This window comes from Rhineura floridana, chromosome 2 (genome assembly GCF_030035675.1).
Source record: "Rhineura floridana isolate rRhiFlo1 chromosome 2, rRhiFlo1.hap2, whole genome shotgun sequence".
Taxonomy (NCBI): Eukaryota; Metazoa; Chordata; class Lepidosauria; order Squamata; family Rhineuridae; genus Rhineura; species Rhineura floridana.
This window is the reverse complement of record NC_084481.1, coordinates 45,969,350-45,988,605: the sequence shown is the minus strand read 5'-3', so window position 1 is coordinate 45,988,605 and position 19,256 is coordinate 45,969,350. Positions and strand designations below refer to the sequence as shown.

The following is a 19,256-nucleotide window of genomic DNA, read 5'->3' as shown; positions in this document are numbered from 1 at the left end:
AAACTTTTGTTGTTAACGTGTCTTGTTACTTAAGATAAAAAAATCTCAACTTAATTTTCAGGATAACTACAGACAATCTCAAAATTACATATGCTTTCCATTCACTTTAACAACCAGTTTAGAAGTGTATTTCAAGTTCTGGGGTATATCATCCTTTCAGACAGCTACAAGTCTAGAAGTGCCCAATCTAGCACACAACATGTCACATACCAGGAATTCTAGTAAGAATGCTGTCATGTGTCATATGTGCATTTGCCTTACAAAGCTTGTAAGAAATCCACTAAGCTGCCCAAGCAAACAGGCATCTGGGCAAAATGAAATTTTGTCCAGAAGGTAAACAGTGCTGGTTAATGATATGAACGCCCTGCAGCTAAGAAGTTGCTATTAAATAAACATGCACACACATACAAACCCTCACTCACTCATTTTATCTGCCAATTGCATTTGAAGGCATAAGTTAGATACAATAATTAAGAAAAAAGCCCTATTTTTCAGTTGTTACATGTCCAAATTCCAGTTCAACGGGCATTTTCCTGCTAAGTTTGTTTTGCGGGGGGGGGGCTGCTCCATGAAAAGCATATTATATGCCATTTGCTATTTCTAGGGCACCTACAGCCAGCAACAGAACGCATTAAAAAAATAAGCATGCCACTGGTCAGTACAGTCTCAGTATTTATTATTTATTAGATTTATATCATGCCCTTCCTCCTGGTTAGGAGCCCAGTAGTACCCTTGCCATGTGCAGCAGGCCAATCACACACACACAAGATCATGGTATTTTGCAACACAAGATAAACCCAAGGTGCAAGGCTGCTTGGAAGCTATTCCTTCACCTGAAAAGCCTGCTCCTAGGGATTTGGTTGTGTCATTGAGGAAGGCTCATCACTCAGTGGTAGAGAATATGCCAGGGTCAGTCCCTGGTGTTTCCAGTAGAGTTGGGAAAGACTCTGGCCTAAAGACCTGGGGAGCTGCTGCCAGGCAATGTGGCTAGTACTGAGTTACATGGATCAGTGGTCCGACTTGATCCATGGCAGCAACCTTTGTGCCTCACTGATAAGATAATAGCATCCTGCATATTCTCAGAAGCACCCTTCTTTAAATCTGAAGATTCACCCTTGTCATTTTTTAAAAAATATTCTCCTGGGCTTGAAGCCTGGTCCAGATAAGTGTCTTCACTGTGATATAGGCAATCATGTTTTGATATCTAGGGAAAATGCAAAGAGGAACTTTTCATGTGCACAGGGACCCATAAAAATCTTTGTTGCAACACAGTTTCAGCCTCTGACAGGCCTAGGGAGAGACTAGGGTTACAATTCCTTCTCAGCTATGAAGCTCACTGGATGATCTTGGACCAGTCACCATAAATGAAGTGTCTAATAATGTTTGCTACAGTAACTTCTGTTGGGTCCTAGTTACACAGGTTGCTATTTGCATGTGTGAACTTCCCTACCACAAGGGTAGGCTTGCCATATTCCAGTTCCACAAATCCAGAAATGCTATTTTGCATATCATGCAAATTATTTGCTAATTATGCAAATCAAGTATATTAAACCTTGCATTGTCCACTTGTTTTGTTTTTGTGCCTAGTAATTACCAAAACCTTGGGGACGATGTAAGGATTTTTTTTAAAAAAAATTACATTTTCAGCCTTAAATCCCTAGACTCTTGTTTCCAACACTATGGAATATTCATTTATTAAGATGATTTATATCCTGCCCTTCCACTGTTAAAAACAGAGTTCAGGGCAGCTTGCAAACATAATAAAAACAATAAAAATACACAATGAATGTAAAAACATAATAAAAACACAAAATAGAAACAAATATGAAAGTCAATGCAGCAGTATAAAAATCCAGCATAAAACAAAAAGCCAGCAAAGCATCAATTAAAGGCAATATTGTGAATGAGAAGTTGTCTGTACCAACAATTAGGAAATGTGAAATGAACACACCACTACAAATTGTCATGCAGATAGAAATCTATATTTCAGTATTATCGGTTCAGACAATCATCTAAAGAGAGACGTGTCAGAGCATGTGAGAAGTAGTACACTGATTCTCACATACCAGATCAGGGAGAGGGGAAACACAGCCTTCTTTGATAAAGACTAGAACTTGATAGAGACTTGAATACTGGCACCACTTAAAAAAAAATGCAGTGAATTCTAGAGGCCTGGCAAGCTGGGCTACCATTACACTGGGCAGCTGTTCCATTCCTATTAAGGGGGAAAAGCCATTCCTATCAGTCTTAAGAGGGGGAGATTACACCCCCCACAGCATTAAATTATACAGCCATGAGAGTGGCTGTATACTTTAGCTAGCATGGATTTTTTTGCATTCTGCAATGTTAAATTGAAAATACCCCGCATGCCATTCTGCTACTTCACATAAGCTCATTTCAAAACAAAACCTTACAAAACCTATAGTCCTGAACTCAAAAACACCTGCTTAACAACCTTGTAAGTTTTCATGGCAATACACAAAACAGCCAGAGAGAATCGAGAGTTCAAAGTGTAAAACAAGAGGGGGGAAATCCAGACCCCTGCTGGCCTTTTTTCTGTCGGTGGTCTCATAATTTCTTGAAATTAATTAAAAATCAGTCATGTTCACAGAGTACCTATAACTCTATTACGGCCTTGCCCCATACTCTAGCCTTCATCTTATGCAGTTCAAAAATTTAAAAAATTCCTGGCTGATTTTTAACTAATTGAAGAAATTTAACATTGAAGTCTATTATAGCATCAGGCATGCTCAATAAGAACTGTAAGTATTCTAGAAACCAGACTCACAGCTAACCAGTCTTGGCTAATCAGGTGGCCACACCCACACCTTTATTTCACTTTAGACAGTCATGGCTTCCCCCAAATAATCCTGGGAGATGTATTCCTTCTCCTGACTCTTATTCCCCTGACAGAGCTTCAGTGGCCAGAGTGGTTTAACAGTCAGCCCCTCTTCTGGGGATTGTAGCTCTGTGAGGGGAATAGGGCATCTCCTAGCAACTCTCAGCACCCTTCACAAACTACACTTCCCAGGATTCTTTGGGGAAAGCCATGACTGTCTAAAGTGAAACAAAGGTCTGGTGTCGATGTGGCCAGTGACAGCTTTGGTTTAAATTTGCGTGAGAAACTACATGTGCCTGATGTAGAATAAAAAGATGCGGAAACCCTGAAAAACAATTATATTGTTCACAATGTTTTCCTTTTGGAAAGGAAAGGGACTGCCCAGTGCCCATCCACCCACCCAATCTCCTCCCCTCCCCTCCCTCTCCCCTTGCCCTTCCTCCCTCCCCCTTCCCTTCCTCTCCTTCTCTCCCCCTCCTCCCCCTTCCTGCCCTTCCCCCAGGTCAGTTTCACCTTTCCTAAGCATGATTGTACAGAAGTAAATCCCACTGAACTAAAAAAGCATGCAAATGATCAAACCTCACCTCACCTCCTCCTCCCTCTTATCCCCTCCCTTTTGCCCCTTCCCTTCCCCTTTCTTTGCCCCACTCTCCCCTCCTCTTCCAATCCCCTCCCTCCTCCTTCTCCCCTTCCTCCTTCCCTCTCCTGTCCCCTCCCCCTGCTCCTCCTCCATGATCAGTTTTACCTATGCTAAGCATGATTGCATGGGAGAAAAACCCATTGAACTCAATAAACATACAAATGATCAGACCTGCCTTTCCCCTCCCCTCTCCTTTTATTTCCCCTCTCTCCCCTTCCCTCCTTCCCCTCTCCTCTCTCTTCTTCCTCCCCTCCCCTCTTCCCTCCTCCCCTGCCCACTTCAGCCTCCCTCCCTCCTCCTCTTCCTCCTCCCCCATGGTCAGTTTCACCTATCCTAAGCATGATTGCATGGAAGTAAATCCCAATGAACTCAATAAGCATGCAAATGATTAAACCTGCCCTCCTCCTCTCCTCCCCTTCCTGCCTGCTCCCATCCCCCTACTCCCCTCTGCCCTTTCTCCTCTCCTCCCTCCTCCTCCTCCCCATGTTACCAAATTCTTCCAAGCTACACAGGAAGTGGATTGGACTGTGAAAGACCAATCCAAATTGTGTTTGCATTGTGACAAATTTGTAGGGTAATACAATATCTCAGAGAGGAGGACCGGTCTCCTGCTCCCCTAGTGCATTCATTATAGCTGCCCAATTTCTCTGCTTTTTAATGTTTGATAGAAATATCTGTTGGCTATAGGTACGTTCTTAAACCGCAAGGGTTTTTTCCTGCCTATTAGTGAATATACATTCCAATGCAACTTTACTTGGGAGTAATCACCAGGGTGGGGGCAGGGCCAAAAAATGCAAATACTAATACCTCAGCCTTTTCTACAGAGAGCTTTACTTTTACATCTTGTATTTGTTCAGGGAAGGGAGCATTTGGTGGATTCAAACCCCTTATTCCATCCTCCATGATGGCAGGCAGACCCTCCCATTGCATTCAGCACTTAAGACACATACCCTAAGACACAGAGCCTATTGAGTTGAAGACTGCTTCTCCTTGCTAACTCAAACAGAAAGTCTATGAATAAGGGGTGGAGCTGCACATGTTGATCACGTGAGTATGTGCAGTTTTCTAAACTACCTAGATTTTGCATAAGCAGCAGACAGGCGGACTAAAATTCTTGATTTTCCTAGGACAGCTGTGGTGTCCTTCATTGGCTAAGAACACTGGAAGGTGGGAGTAGGCTGATTTCTCACAAAATGGGCAGAAAACTGCCTCCACATTTTGCCTTGTATCTCTGGATCCACAAGGGCTAGATACTTGCTTTTTAAAAAATGACAGCTGGGAATCTGGGCCACCTAATAAGCGAAGTGGGCACTGGGTAGCATTACTAGAATCTGGATAAAACCGGCTAACTGGGCAATATGGCAACCCTAAGCATGGGCTGTGGTACAGGAAGAGTGCCTAACTTTTCACACACGCATGCATGCACACCTGGTGGCCCTGATCCAACTGTGATTCCTGTGCCTGTTATTGTTTTCCCATTCCATGGCTAATAGCACTTTCAGTGGGGCAATGCAAGACAAGGAATCAGCATGGGAGCAAAGGGCTGATCCCCTTCTACCTCTATACTATGGTCCCAATGATATTGGGAATCAAAGTTCTGCCCTAAAATGAATCCTAGCTGGCACATCTTACCACAACTATATTTTAGGGCATTCCCAAAATGTAAATCAAACTGGAATTAGGCTCATGACAATGTTAACTGACTTTTCTCCCACAGCAAATAGCTAATATGCCCCTATCCCCCATTCCAATTATAAGCATGGCAGGGGCAAGGGTTAAAGCCCTCTTCCTTCCCACAACATTTGGTGGGGGGGACCTGGTTATTTGGGAGGAGGGAATTCACACCGGGGCTAAAGACATGACTAATGTCCGTCTTTCGACAGGAAACTTTTTAAAATACTTGCTCTCTTGTTAGGTAGTTGAAGCTGTTTACAAGCAATTCTAGGTTTACCCATCAGGCCCTGTACAGTAGGGCCCTGCTTATATGGCGGGTTAGGGACCAGGCCCCCGCCGTAAAGCGGAAATTGCCATAAAGCGGAACCCATTGACTATAATGGGTCGCGTCGAGCGAAAATGCCGCAAAATGCCATGAAAGCGCAAAATCGGCTTTAAAATGGGGAATTTCCCCTAATTGAAAGCTGCCACATCAGCAGAACGCGGGAAAACGGAACGCCGTAAAGCGGGGCCCTACTGTATCTGTGTTTTTCTAGGCAAGTAATCTAATTTTGTAGAACAATTCAGGAAAATGTAGGTAATGCATATTAATTGCTTTTGCACCAGATATTCATTGTCTGGTATCCAGATCTCGCAAAAATTGAGCTTTGATATATTTATGTTAACCTGAACAATGGAACAAATATTTCTCAGAATAATAAGACCTAGATACTTAGTGGAATCAGCACAGGTATATTTCACAATCCTATTCATAAATGAGTCGGCCACTATACCCCTCCTCTCCCAAAAGTGTTTTCTAACTTAGGCTACAGAAACTTGTCTAAGTTCTCCACAGCTGAAGGATACAAATGTTCTCATGTCCGGGAGGTGGGGAGACGGCCTGTTCTGGATGGTGTTAGACTCCCCTGGAAGGAGCAAGTCTGCAGCTTGGGCTACTCCTGGATCCAACAATGTCACTGGCAGCTCAGGTGTCCTTGGTGGTTTGGAATACCTTTTTCGAACTCTGCTTGGTTCACCATCTTTGGCCCCTCTTGGACAGTGATGACTTGGCCACAGTACTCCATGCTCTGGTAACTTCCAGAATGGATTGTTGCAGTGTGCTGTATGTGGGACTGCCCTTGAAGACGACTCGGAAACTTCAACTGGTCCAAAATGCAGCAGGCAAATGCTGGGTGGGCTTCCTTGTATAACCTCTGTTTTAAAACAGCTGTATTAGCTGCCAGTTCGTTTCTGGGCTCAATTCAAGTTGCTCATGCTAGTGTTTAAAGCCCTAAATGACTTAGATCCCAAATATGTGAAAGACTGCCTCCTTCCCTACAGACCCTGTCATGTGTTGAAATCAGCAGAGGGAGCCCTTTTGGTACTTCTGCCACCCTCGGAAGCTCGAGGAGGTGGCCCAGGTGACAGCATTCTCTGTGGCACCCCCTAAATTGTGGAACTCCCTCCCCACCGAGGTGTGTCTTGCAACCTCAGGGTGCTGCTTTAGGCAAATACTGAAGACATACCTCTTTACCTTGGCCTTTGACACCTGAGGTGTATATTTTTAGGACCCACTCTATTTTGTGATTTTAGGTTGTTTTTAACACTATTTTTAAAAGATTGTTGTAACCGGTCCTGGGACCTCTGGGTGAAGGGTGGGCAATAAATGCTAATTCAGTTATTATCTGAATTTTGCAGTGCACTTCTCCAACCAAACAATGTATACAAAAATGCATATATTAGGGGAAAGTGTGCATAAAATGAATATATATGTGAAAATAACATGCAGACATGTATTATATTAGAACTTGCTTGCAAAAAATGTGTACCTTAATCAGAACTGCCTACAAAAATGTGTTTATTAGGAGAAATGCACTAAAATGCTGAAGACGTTTCATAAGGATTTGTAAAAAAAAATTGATACAGAAAAGCGGAGAGCTGAATTTAAGATTGGAAAAATGAGAAACGGAGAGGCCACTCTTACATTTATTGAGCCTCAGTATCAATAAATCAAGTGTGAATAAAGGTGTCTGGGAGGGGATTTGAGTCAGTGTGGCTGTAGCTTTGGGTGAGACAAGATGATTGGGGGAGTGGCCCCTTCTCTTTGTCAAACTTTCTTCTCCTCTTACTGCTCCCCCTCCCAGTCCCTCCCCTCTTCACTGCTAGAGTGAAGGGATATGAGCCAGTAATCACCAGGGCAGCAACAGCAGGCAGAAGTCACTTCTCCCAGACCCAACAGCGCTCATCACCTCTGCGTTTGCTGCATCCATCAAGACCAAGGTAAGATTCCCCTTGCCCCAGTGTTCTGTGAGGCTAAGCCATGCAAGAATTAAGACATCTTTTGTAGGCATCGGCCTTATAATAGTGAACTGGATTTCTGCAGACTTTTTTTTATTAGTCATTCATTTCATCCTGAGATCAGACGATTTGAAACCAATACCTAAAAGACACATGAAGCTGATTTATGTGTCCAGTGATATTTATTGCTGCTAACATTTCTCCAGGGAACTGGCACTTCCTCTGTGTTTTGCTGGGACTCTGTGTGTGTGCGTGTGTAATATGGGACTCTGCAGGCTGTGCAAGGAGTGGTCCAACTCCCCAATAAACTCTGTATCGAATCACTCACCACCAGCAACCTGTAACAAGCCAGCAAGGGAAACTGTAAAATTGAAGGACAGAGGCAAAGACCTTTGTTTCTATCTCTGGTATGAATGTGTTCCTTTTTCATTCCAATGCATGTTCAGCAATAGCTCCCTGGAGTGAAATAAAAATGTTTGGGATGATGATGGAATCAGGTGTTTGAAATTAATTTTGGCTTTGAATACCAGGCCCTTTTGCATATCTTTATATGTAATGTATTCCTCTTAAATCAGATATATTGATCTATGTAATGCATTCCTCCTAAGTCAGACATGTGGATACAAATTAATTTGCAGATGTAGTTGCACAATCTGTTGCATCCCTGGCTGTAGTTGTTCAAGGTTCAAGCTGTGCTACAACTTAAGCAAGGATTTCTGTACAACTATGCAAACCTGCCACTCAATGCTGCTCTAGTCCTTTTGACCATATTGAGTATTTGGACAGTAGTATGGAATATATCACTTATGGAAATAACTCAGTATGATACAGTGGCTAGAAAATGGCACTCATTGGGATAAGAGTTCAAATCCTTGGTCAGCCATAAAGCATTCTGGGTGATCTAGGGCGACTCACTACCTTTCAGCCTACTTTGAAGGGCTGTTCTAAAGTACTTCATCAATTATTATTGTTGTTGCTGCTGGTTACTATTATCACTGCTAAGTACCTCAGAACTAGATAGTGTAGTATATAAGTTGCCCTGAGCAGCTCAGAGGAAGGATAAGATCTATATTTGCCAAATAAAATATTAAATAATGATATTTTTTAGCCATAGTAAACCTGTTGAAGCATGCAGTGGCATCAACGCAAGTGACATTTCTTAAGAGATGTTAGATAAATTGAGCATGTATTTTACTGTAAGAACATTGAACAATTACTTTATAGACTATGTACAATATTTTTGCGAAGATTGTAACAAAGGTGATCTGTGTTTCATTCTCTTTGTGAGTACAAAACAGTTTTGTTTGTTTTGTATTTTTCTATTGTGTGTTTTGGTTTTGCAATCACACTTTCTTGTTTCTTTTTGGGGGAAAGAAAGCAAACCATGTCCTCCAGGTTATGGTGGCTTTTGTTCCTGCTGGACCACCAGGTGCTTTTGGCACAAAACACCAATGAAGAAAAACGAAATGGAATAAGAAAACAGAAGCCCAAACCATTCCTGTCAAATGCAGTAGAAAAGTATCCCAGTTCAAGTGACCAAGGTGACTACTTTGTGTTTCAATAGCTTCTTTAAAATGGCTCTGATCCCAACATTGATATTCACTTCAGGAGGTGGGTTGCTTTGAAGCATGTAGGCTTCGTTAGCATCTGAACACCTTTATGAGGAAGAAGGATCATATTTTAGAGGAAGAGTGGACAACGCAGTGGGGCAGTGCCACCTCCCAACAGCAGTGTTGCTGCTGTTTATTGAGATGGGGTGAGGATAGGGCAGAGTGGCAGTGAGGTTCGAGCTGTGCAGGTCCATCAGCAGTGTGTCTGTGCCAGCCGGACCTTGCTGCTGCTGCCTGGTGGCACAGAAGTGCTCTACTGCGCTGTCTACGCCTAGTTGAAGAGCATGTGCTTTCCATGAAAACAAAAAGTCCCAGGTGATTCCATCCCTTGTATTTCCAGATAGGGCTGGGAAAGACCCCTGTCTGAAATTGTGGAGAGCCACTGCCAGTCAGTGTCAACAATACTGAGATAGGTGGTGTGACTCAGTATAAAGCAGCATCCTATGTATAGTAGAGGGAATGTTATAATTAAATAAGTAAGTAAATAAATAAATAAGTTTGTATCCCGCCCTTCCTCCCAGAAGGATGAGGAAGAGAATTCTATTACATTTTAATTACTATGCCATTCCCCCCACTTTTACCTGTACTCACTCTGCTGCATACAACAGTTTTAAGAATAGCCCTTTCACTGAAGATGGTTTATCTCTGGCTCTGTGTATGTTTTCCACTCTCCTGGGTGCTTGTTAATCCTGGGCAGGATCTACTGTAGGCATGCCCAAGGGCTAGCTCATGCCCAATGGGATGTTTGACTTTCCCCCTTTCACCTTCTGCTCATTTTCACTTTCAGAAATGGCTTACCATGTGACTGCAATCTGAGAAACACAAGTGCAAAGTACCCTTGGGGCCACAAAACTCGTAGTTTCCATTCTTAAATTCCAGTCCCTGTGTGTATATTGGACGTGTTTTATTGAGGACCAGGAGAATACCTAACCTCACTGAGCGCTGCCCACTTCCCTCCAACAGCCAATGAGATGTAGAGTTCTTTGTTGTGCACAGATTTCACTTATGATTCTATAGTGCTCTCACCGAAATGTTTTAGTGAGATTTTATTAAATAAAAACAAAGACTTTCTTATTTCCTGAATATTTCTGATTGCTTACATTTTCAGATTAGTAGTCTCTAGATAAGCCTTTGCCAGCTTGGTGCTTTCCAGATGTTTTGGACTACAACTCCCATCAGCCCCAGCCAGCACAGCTAATGGGAGTTGTATTCCAAAATGTCTGGAGGGCACCAGGTTGGCAAAGGCTGCCCTAGATGGTCTCTTAGATTTGACGTAATCTCCCTCCATCTTTATGGGAAAAATAAATGTCAGCTGCTCAGATTCCCTTTCCCAAAAAAAGAATTTCGCCTCACCCTGCAAAAAATGATGAAATGTCAGTTTTGAGGTGGATGGAATTGCTGAGAAACTGTCCTTGTCAATTCATTCCAGCCCTAATGTGAGTAACATTCTCTGTGTTCATCAGGTGACTAACCTAATGTAAATTCTTTACTTGACAATGCATTATTGCTAGATGAAGACTGCATTCTGGAAATGGCTTTTCTACTGGACAGTTCAGAAAGTGCCAAGAACTTCAATCACGAACAGCAGAAAAAGTTTGTCTTGGAGACAGTAGACAGGATGAAAGGACTACAGCTGAGCTCTGGCCGAACCCTCAGCTGGAGGACAGCCTTGCTGCAGTACAGCAGCACTGTCCTCATAGAGCAAACCTTCAGAGACTGGAAGGGCCCGGATGCATTTAAATCCCGTATCGCTCCCATAACGTACATTGGCCATGGCACCTACACCACTTATGCCATCACCAACCTCACACAGCTCTACATGACTGAAGGGACTCATGGTAGTGTGAAAGTAGCGGTGCTGTTGACAGATGGAGTGGACCATCCGAGAAACCCAGATATTTTTTCCGCTACTGCCGATGCTAAACACCAAGGCATCGTGTTCTTCACAGTGGGAATGACCAGAGTGGCTGAGGAGGTGGCCAACGCCGCCAAGCTCCGACTTCTGGCCAGTGTGCCAGCATCCAGGTTTGTCTTCAATCTGCAAGAGAAAGGAGTTGTGGAGAGAATTCTCAAAGAAATGGTAGGGACAAAGATTTCAGTGGGACCTCTATAAAGCATATACTCTACTTATAGTATAGAAATACTATGCACTTCTGGTATTATAATAATGATATCAGCTCTGACCTTATCTCTGGTCCCAGGAGTCCTCAGAACCCCAGGTGGTCTCTTGTTCTGAGAGAGCCCCCTAGTGGGGAACGTACTCACCTCTCACCTCTTGTCCCTCTACCTACTCCTTCTTCCCTCGTAAATCTCTCCTCACCCTCCAGTTGTCCTGGTTTCTTTTCTGTTTCTATATTTCTCCTTTGCCACTCCTCCTCCTCCCCAGGACCCAGAGAGAATGGTCTCACATCCTGCTTTTTTATCTCTCAGCTCTGGGTTGTCTCAACTGCCAAGCCAGGTGGGAAGTGACAGCATCTGTTGGAATCCCTTCACAAATGGGTTGTATCCAAAAGTGGCATGAGCAGAAGGTCACTCACATTGTACACTGCTTTGCCCTTACCCCTATTCTTCTCATGTAGAGGAGAGTGACTGAGGAAGGCCATTATTTAATTTGGAGGAGCTTCTTTTTTAAAAACAACAAGATACTAGGGGTTTTTTCATGTTGCATATCTTGGATTCACTTTTATTCATAAGGCCACATCATTAATTCTAAACTTATGAGGTTCAACAATTTAATATAGATTGTCGCTGACCAGAGCTGGGCCAAGACATATGCTGCCTGAGGTGAAGAGCAAGATGGAGCACACACCCCTCTTGCATTTCCCATATGGAAACTAACTAGATTGGCAGGTGAATTTTATTTTGACACTGGCGATGGGACATTTCCCTGAGGGCAGCAGGATAGCTTAGAGGATGCAGGCAGTCTACTTTCTAACACCTTCCTGCCACTCTATCCCAAGCATCTGCTGCCTGAGGCAGCTGCCTCACTCTGCCGATTGGTAGAGCCAGCTCTGGGGCTGACAGAGATTTAAAGCCATGACATATATCCTCTTTTTATTCTACTGCAGTTCTCACCTGGAGTGCTTAGGGCTTAAGCACAATTGTTTTAGGCCACAAACAAAGCCATAACACCAATTTCCTTCTCCCTTCCACCCAGGAAAGGCCCTGTTTTAATTGGTACCCTTTAGCTTCATAGGTCCGTTTGTTGAAACAGTTCTCACTGCCTGGTATGTATTTATAGCCAGGCATTGCAATTAGGAATGGGTGAGAATTTTGATTCGGTTCTCATGTCAAGCAGAATTTATCAAATTTGCAATTTCCAAAACAATATGAGAACCAAAACACAGCCATCCTTCAAAATTTGCATTTATTAGAATTTTCAGATGCAGTCTGCTAACTAAACAACATTTACAAAAATACATATATCAGGGGAAAGTGTGCATAACAATGAATACATGAGTGAAAATAACATGCAAAAAGGCATGATGTGATGAGAAATGGCTTGCAAAAATGCTTACCTTTGTCAAAACTGCCTACAAAAATGCGTTTATTTGGAGAAATTCGCACTAAAGTGGTGGAGAATTTTCGTGAGGATTTTAAAAAAAATCGCATATCGCTGTAGAAATGTAGAGGACTGAATTTAACATTGGAAAAATGAGAAACTGAGAGAACTGAAACAGACAGATCTTTCCATCCCTAGTGGCAATATAAGTCATGCTAGCCTTGCCTCCTCTATAATGATGTGTACACTAGCAATGCCTTCCAGTTGACGTATGTTTGGCTCGGCCTCAGTCTGAAGAAATGTACTCCAGTGCATGTATGTTTTCATCCACGGGGATAGGAACACTAAATGACAAGGGTTCCCAAATCCATATCAGAAACCCTATGTAAAGAAGTGGCTCCCTTCTTCAGACTGAGCCTATCATGCATTGGCTGGAGGTTTTACTTGCCAAGAAGGTAGAGCTAGTCCGTCATGCTCCATGCTGCCACTGGTCTCTCAACACATTAGGCTAGTGTCCCCGGTTATTACTGTGCTTTTCCTTCCTCCCAGCTGTCAGTGTGATGCCAGACTCAGTGGGTTCCTACTGCCTGAGTGCATAGGATATGCCGGCAAGAACTAAAAGACTCTTGCAGCTCCTGAGAGAGCTTGTCATATGGAGTGGCACACTTCTCTCAGACGAAAAATCCTAGAGTTTCCTGTACAAGCTTCCTTTCTATTCTAGAAAGAGGCACCAGGCTAGGAGCTTTCATTTCAGAATGTTGCTGTTCTGTTCTAACACTGTTTCTGATTGGCTCCTGCAAGCCTCCCAAGATCTGGGCATGCCATATAGATATAGGGAAATAAGTTTCCATAAACATCTTACAATGGTCGACAATTTAGCCTCAATATTTCCCTCATTGTATGTATGCATTTATTAACATTAACACTATTTATTTATTTTATATCCTGCCCTTCCTCCCAGCAGGAGCCCTGGGCGGCAAACAAAAGCACTAAAAACTTTAAAACATCATAAAAACAAACTTTAAAATATATTAAAACAAAATATCTTTAAAAATGTTTCTTTAAAAAAAGCTTTCGAAACATCTTCTAAGATTAAAAACATTTTTAAAAAGAAGGTTTAAGAACATATTCAGAAGCAATTCCAACACAGACGCAGACTGGGGTAGGTTTCAACTTTAAAAGGCTAGTTGAAAGAGGAAGGTCTTTATAATATAAACATCCGTAATTGAAATGCACTAAAACATTGATGAGTTTTCATGAAGACATGGGGGGCGGGGGAGAATCACAAACTGATATGGGAAGGTTGAGAACTGAACTTAAAATTGGAAAAATGAGAAACTGGAACTGACAGATGTCCAAGCCCCCATGTGAATCAATCCTGTGCTTAGAACTAACTATACCAAGCAGTCTGCTTCTTCTGATCACTTGTATTATTTGGGTGCAATAAATAGGCATATGCAGGTCTGGCATCAGGGCCCAGCATCCTAAGCAGCTGCCAAGGCTAGGGTGGCCACTTCGACATTGCCAAAACTGAGGAAATTCTTCATCCAAAAAGAGGATATAGATTTGCGTAACAAGCACATGTGCAAATGTATTCACATGGATGCCCATTTAAAAATAATTACTACAATTGAAATTGAAATAAAAGCTATCACACTGTAGTGGAGAAGACAGTGACCAGGTGCTCTGTGTGCTTACTCAGTGTGCTCTCCAGGTGCTGACTGTTGACAGGTGCATTCAAGACCCCTGCTCTCCCTTCTTGTGGTATTTGATCTTTAAATCAGACTTGGACTGGACAGCTCTTCAAACAGAGGGCTGACCTCTGACATTCCTTCAACTAGAGAAATGTTCTCTGTAAAGTAGGACACTTTGCCATCTTATCCAAGGCTACTGCTCCCTGGCAGGGCCCACACCCACTGATGCTTGTCCCTCATGTAGGGTTGCCAGGTTCAGGGCCTGAGACTGATCCTGTATCTTTAGGAGAAGAGAAAGTCAGCCAAGTGCAGGTGTTCTTGCAACACTGTAATAGGAAAAACCACAAGGTGGAATTCTCCTTTCCCCCTGCACAATTTTTAAAGATACAGAAGACCTCTTGGAGGCCAGGCCTGGCAACCAAGAGGTCTCCTATATCTTTAGAAGTTGTGCAGGTGGAAGGGAGAATTCCACCTTGTGGTTTTTCCTATTACAGTGTTGCAAGAACACCTGCACTTGGCTGACTTTCTCTTCTCCTAAAGATACAGGATCAGTCTCAGGCCCTGAACCTGGCAACCCTACCCCCATGACAACCAGTTGATTCTGTCAGCAGCCATTTTAATTTCTAACAATGCCCTGGAGTACTGCTATGCCAGATGCCCTGCTGCACTGTGGGAAATTATAGTGGCTGGTCCTAAACAACTCAAAGTGCATTTGCTTTCTACACTGCCAGGTATTTCTGACGAGGCCCTCTGACATATGAGGGAGCCCACCAGAGGGTACCACTCACCATATGCTCAGAGACACATGTTACCGGATTATTCTAAGCTACACAGGAAGTGGATTGAACTGTGAAAGACCAACCCAAATTGTGTTTTTTACAATTTTTTTCCAAGGCTGCCCTGGGCTCCTGCTGGGAGGAAGAGCGGGTTATAAATCAAATAATAAATAAATAATAAAACATTTGTAGGGTAGTACAATATCTCAGAGAGGAGGTCAGGCCTCCTGCTCCCTTGGTGCATTCACTATAGCTGCCCAGTTTCCCTGCTTTTTAAAGTTGGATAGAAATATCTGTTGGCTATAGGTACATTCTTAAACCACAAGGTTTTTTGCCTATTAGTTAATTTCCCTGCTTTTTAATCTGGGAGGTAAGAAAAGGGATCCTGTGCAAGTTTGCTGAGAATGGATTGATCATTTGCATGCTTATTGAGTTCAGTGGGATTTATTCCCCTGCAATCATGCTTAGGATAGGTGAAACTGACCACAAGGGGTGGGGAGGGGGGGAGGAGGAGGGGGAGGGGGAGGGGAGGAGGGGGAGGGGGAGGGGAGGAGGGGGAGGGGAGCAGGCAGGAGGGGGAGGGGAGGTTTGATCATTTGCATGTTTATTAAGCTCAGTGAGATTTACTCCCATGCAATCAGGCTAATTTTGTTTGCTCTTATTTGTCTCCCCAGAAAGAACTGGCAGAAGAAGGGGTAAGTCTTAATTGTGGACAGGAAAAAATAGATTCTATTTACAGCAAAAAAAACCCCACAAAACTTTAAATTAAAGTGATGATGAAACAGTGAAATGTTGACAAAACTATGTTAATTATTATCATTTCAGTAATATAAAATGAAGAGAAAAACAAGAATAAATCTTGCAAAATGTTAAACATTACTGAAAAGTGCAATAAGAACATATAAATATGTTTGGTCTTTGATGCACCTTGCAGCTTCTAGTTTCTTCAACAGTCTGAATATATCTATAGCAGAGCTTGGAAAAGTTACTTTTTTGAACTACAACTCCCATCAGCCCCAGCCAGCATGGCCACTGGATTGGGGTGATGGGAGCTGTAGTTCAAAAAAGTAACTTTTCCAAGCTCTGATCTATAGTCTATGTATAAATACACATGGGATGGGTTTAATCCGCAAGAGTATCACACAAGAACATATGAAAAGCCTTGCTGGATCAGACCAGAGCCTGCTTAGTTCAGTATTCTGTTCTCACAGAGCCTAACCAGATGTCCATGGAAGACCCAAAAGCTGGACACAATCACAACCACAATCTCTTGCCCTTGATCTCAGCAACTTGCTTTCAGAAGCATGCCCTCTGATCCTGGAGCTTACATGCCATCAAGACCAACAACCATTGCTAGTCTTAAAAGAGGAATTTGTCTAATCCCCCTTTAAAGTCATCCAAGATGGTGACTGTCACTGCATCTTGAAGTAGCAAAGTTCACAACGTATTCTGTATACACAGGTACAAACTTCTGTCTGTCCTGAATCACAGGGTACTTCTACAGCCTGTAGACATTTGAAATTTGGTACAAATATAGCTCAGGACCAGGGCAGCTCTTGATTACTAGAAATGTCTGAAACTGAAATATGTTTAAATTTCGTACTTAGATAGGGAACATGAAATTCCACATGAGCTAGAAAGCTGAAATTTGTACAAGATTTTTGGATTCAAGAATGGAAAGAGAAATATAAATGTTGGGGAAACTGTGAAAATACTGGTTAAAAACAATATTGTAAAGCAATATATATTTGCCGTATTGTAAAGCAATAGAATGCAATTTCAAGATTAGACCTTTCCTACTTGTTTTAAAATAAATAAAGTATAAGAAAAGAAAAGAGCAGTAGAGCTTTCTGCCTAGGTGGAAGTTGATTAATTTGTATGGTTATTTTTGTTCAAAGTGTCCCCAGCCTCCTATATGTAACTGTGTAAAAGGAGAAAGGGGTCTTCCTGGCCCTGCTGTAAGTAGCAATTCTGTTTCATTTACTTTCTTATGCTTTTACTTATACTTACTTTTTCATTGTGATCTGCGATTCTTTTTGGTGATAGCATTTTATTTATTAGTGATGCCTATTTCATTATATGCGTAATTAGAGATAATAGCTTTGTGATCCAGTGAGAATAAGAGATTTGTTCACAAATGACAGGATTCTTGATTGCGTAGAGAGCCTTCCAATTCAGCTACACAAATGGGGGCTGTCTATATCCCTTAAAATGACTGAGTTTGCATGTAATACTAAGACAAACCATGGTTTAGTGCAAACACGGAAACATGTGGGATTCTGGGGAGAGGATTGCAGCCGTTTTGCTCCTCCCCAATCCTGGGGCAGCTGAGCCAGGGTTTGGCTTATCAAGCTCTGTCAAGGTTTCTCCAGGATGTAATAACATGTCAGGTCTTGACCCTGCGAGGACATATTCAGAAGAAATGTTCAGAATGCCACCATGGGTGTGCTACATTGTGTAGTGACTTGGCCATGTAAAAAAAATGAATTAGGCCTGAAATCAGATTGATAACATGACATATCAAAGAGTATCCATGAGAGAGTTGGGAACTGAATGTTTCTCAGTGGTCTTCATGAATACTTTTATATGTAGATCAATATATTGTGTAGTAACTATAGTTTTGTAGTTCAGGACTGTGAACTTATTTTACCTTTGTTCATATGTGCATCTGTTGGTGTTTCAAAATTGTTTCCACAGTTATATGCTTGGCTCGCATGTCAGTCCCTAGAGGGAGGCCCAAATAGGGTATATTTTCTGTGAGTCACTTCTGAAACACACCATTAGGCTCTGCCAGAGCTGTCACAGTCCCTAGGTATATGTAAGAATAACGTTTATTCATGACATTGGTAATTGTGTGAATATGTGTTTTTTAAAAAGTAAATAGAGGTCACAGAAGCCCTTGAACTGGTGGTGTGAGTGGCTGTGGTGTGTGTGTGGGGATGTTGTCAATGGGAGCTTAGAAAGGGGCTAAAATCTGGGTCAGAACCACAGTGGAAGCAAAGGGTTAAAGCCCCACTCCCCTCACACCACAGTCCTGATCCAGATTTGGGGAGGGGATAGAATTCTGTTTCTTTTTTAAAACCCAAAAACATCCACACAATGACCAATTCAGATAATAATTACATGAATAATATCATGCCCATTTGGGCCCTAAGGCTGTATCCTATTACTCTTCACTTGTTAGAAAGCCCCATTGAACAGCAGATTGTATCCAACAGTTGAGGAAGTGGAAGGCAGTTTTTTTCCTTTCCCTTCCCCTCCTCTGCAGCCCCCGAAAAGCCTCTCAATGAGTTGGCTTCTAAACTGCATGGGCTGTGTTATGGCGCTGCATCAGGAGTGCCTGAAACAGGATGTGGAACTCTCATGTGAGTGGAGCTGATTTCTGGTGATTTTCCTGTTCTGCTTCAGTCTTGTATCACACAGCTCTCACTATCCAGGAGAGCCCCCAAACCTCTGAGGAGGCTTTTCGGGGACTGCAGAGGAGGAGAAAGAGGAGCAGTTTGCTTGTTTGTTTGTGGTGGCAACATAAACATGATACTTCTCACCTTCTTGTTGCTCCCAGGTAGGTAACTACTCAGTGCTACTCAGCCATTGCTCTTCCATTGTAAGCTATAAATGGAATTGCAATTTACTTTCCACACTACTTGGGAGTAACATCAGTGGACATGACAAAGCTGCTATGGGTGGGGCTAGCTGCAGCTCAGCACACCTTCATTAAAACATTTGCGGTGGGTACTATTATAAGCCCCCCCTTTTTTAAAAAAATTATCTTTTTTATTATCACTAAAACATTTTCCCGCCACCACCACATGACAGACAGGCATAGAGTTATAACATCGTAATGTTATATTGTTATTGTGCCATACTATACTACAACAATGCTATGGTACTATAGCACTGTACCTATTTTTCACTTTTCTAAAAAATGACAACCAGAAAAATATTTTAGCAATAATTAAACAGTCAATTAAGAGTACAAAATGGGCTTGTAAAATGGCACCCATCACAAAGGTTTGAACGCATGTGTGCTGAAGGGTGATAGGTTCACCTTTTCAGTACATCACTGCCCATGTCAAAACCCCACCCTTTTGAAAAGACAGAAGAATAGCAGAAAAGACATCTACAGCTGTAAAGACTGTGCTAATCTCCCTTTCTTCAGAAGTGGGGAGACTTTGGGTGATTTTAATGGGTGCTATTTGATTTATTTATTTGATTTATTATTTGATTTATATCCCACCCTTCCT

General features: G+C 42.4%; 1 protein-coding gene across 1 annotated transcript in view; it reads left to right on the top strand.

Moving 5' to 3' along the window:
- The first annotated feature begins 7,351 nt into the window (after nucleotides 1-7,351).
- LOC133378132 (collagen alpha-1(XXVIII) chain-like) overlaps nucleotides 7,352-19,256 on the top strand; it is a 75,158-nt gene continuing 63,253 nt past the window's right edge. The window contains exons 1-5 of the mRNA XM_061612920.1: nucleotides 7,352-7,412; nucleotides 8,805-8,971; nucleotides 10,552-11,120; nucleotides 15,687-15,707; nucleotides 16,911-16,970. Coding sequence (XP_061468904.1) covers nucleotides 8,815-8,971; nucleotides 10,552-11,120; nucleotides 15,687-15,707; nucleotides 16,911-16,970 — 807 coding nt within the window. The 5' untranslated portion in view covers nucleotides 7,352-7,412; nucleotides 8,805-8,814. The remainder of the gene's footprint in view (nucleotides 7,413-8,804; nucleotides 8,972-10,551; nucleotides 11,121-15,686; nucleotides 15,708-16,910; nucleotides 16,971-19,256) is intronic.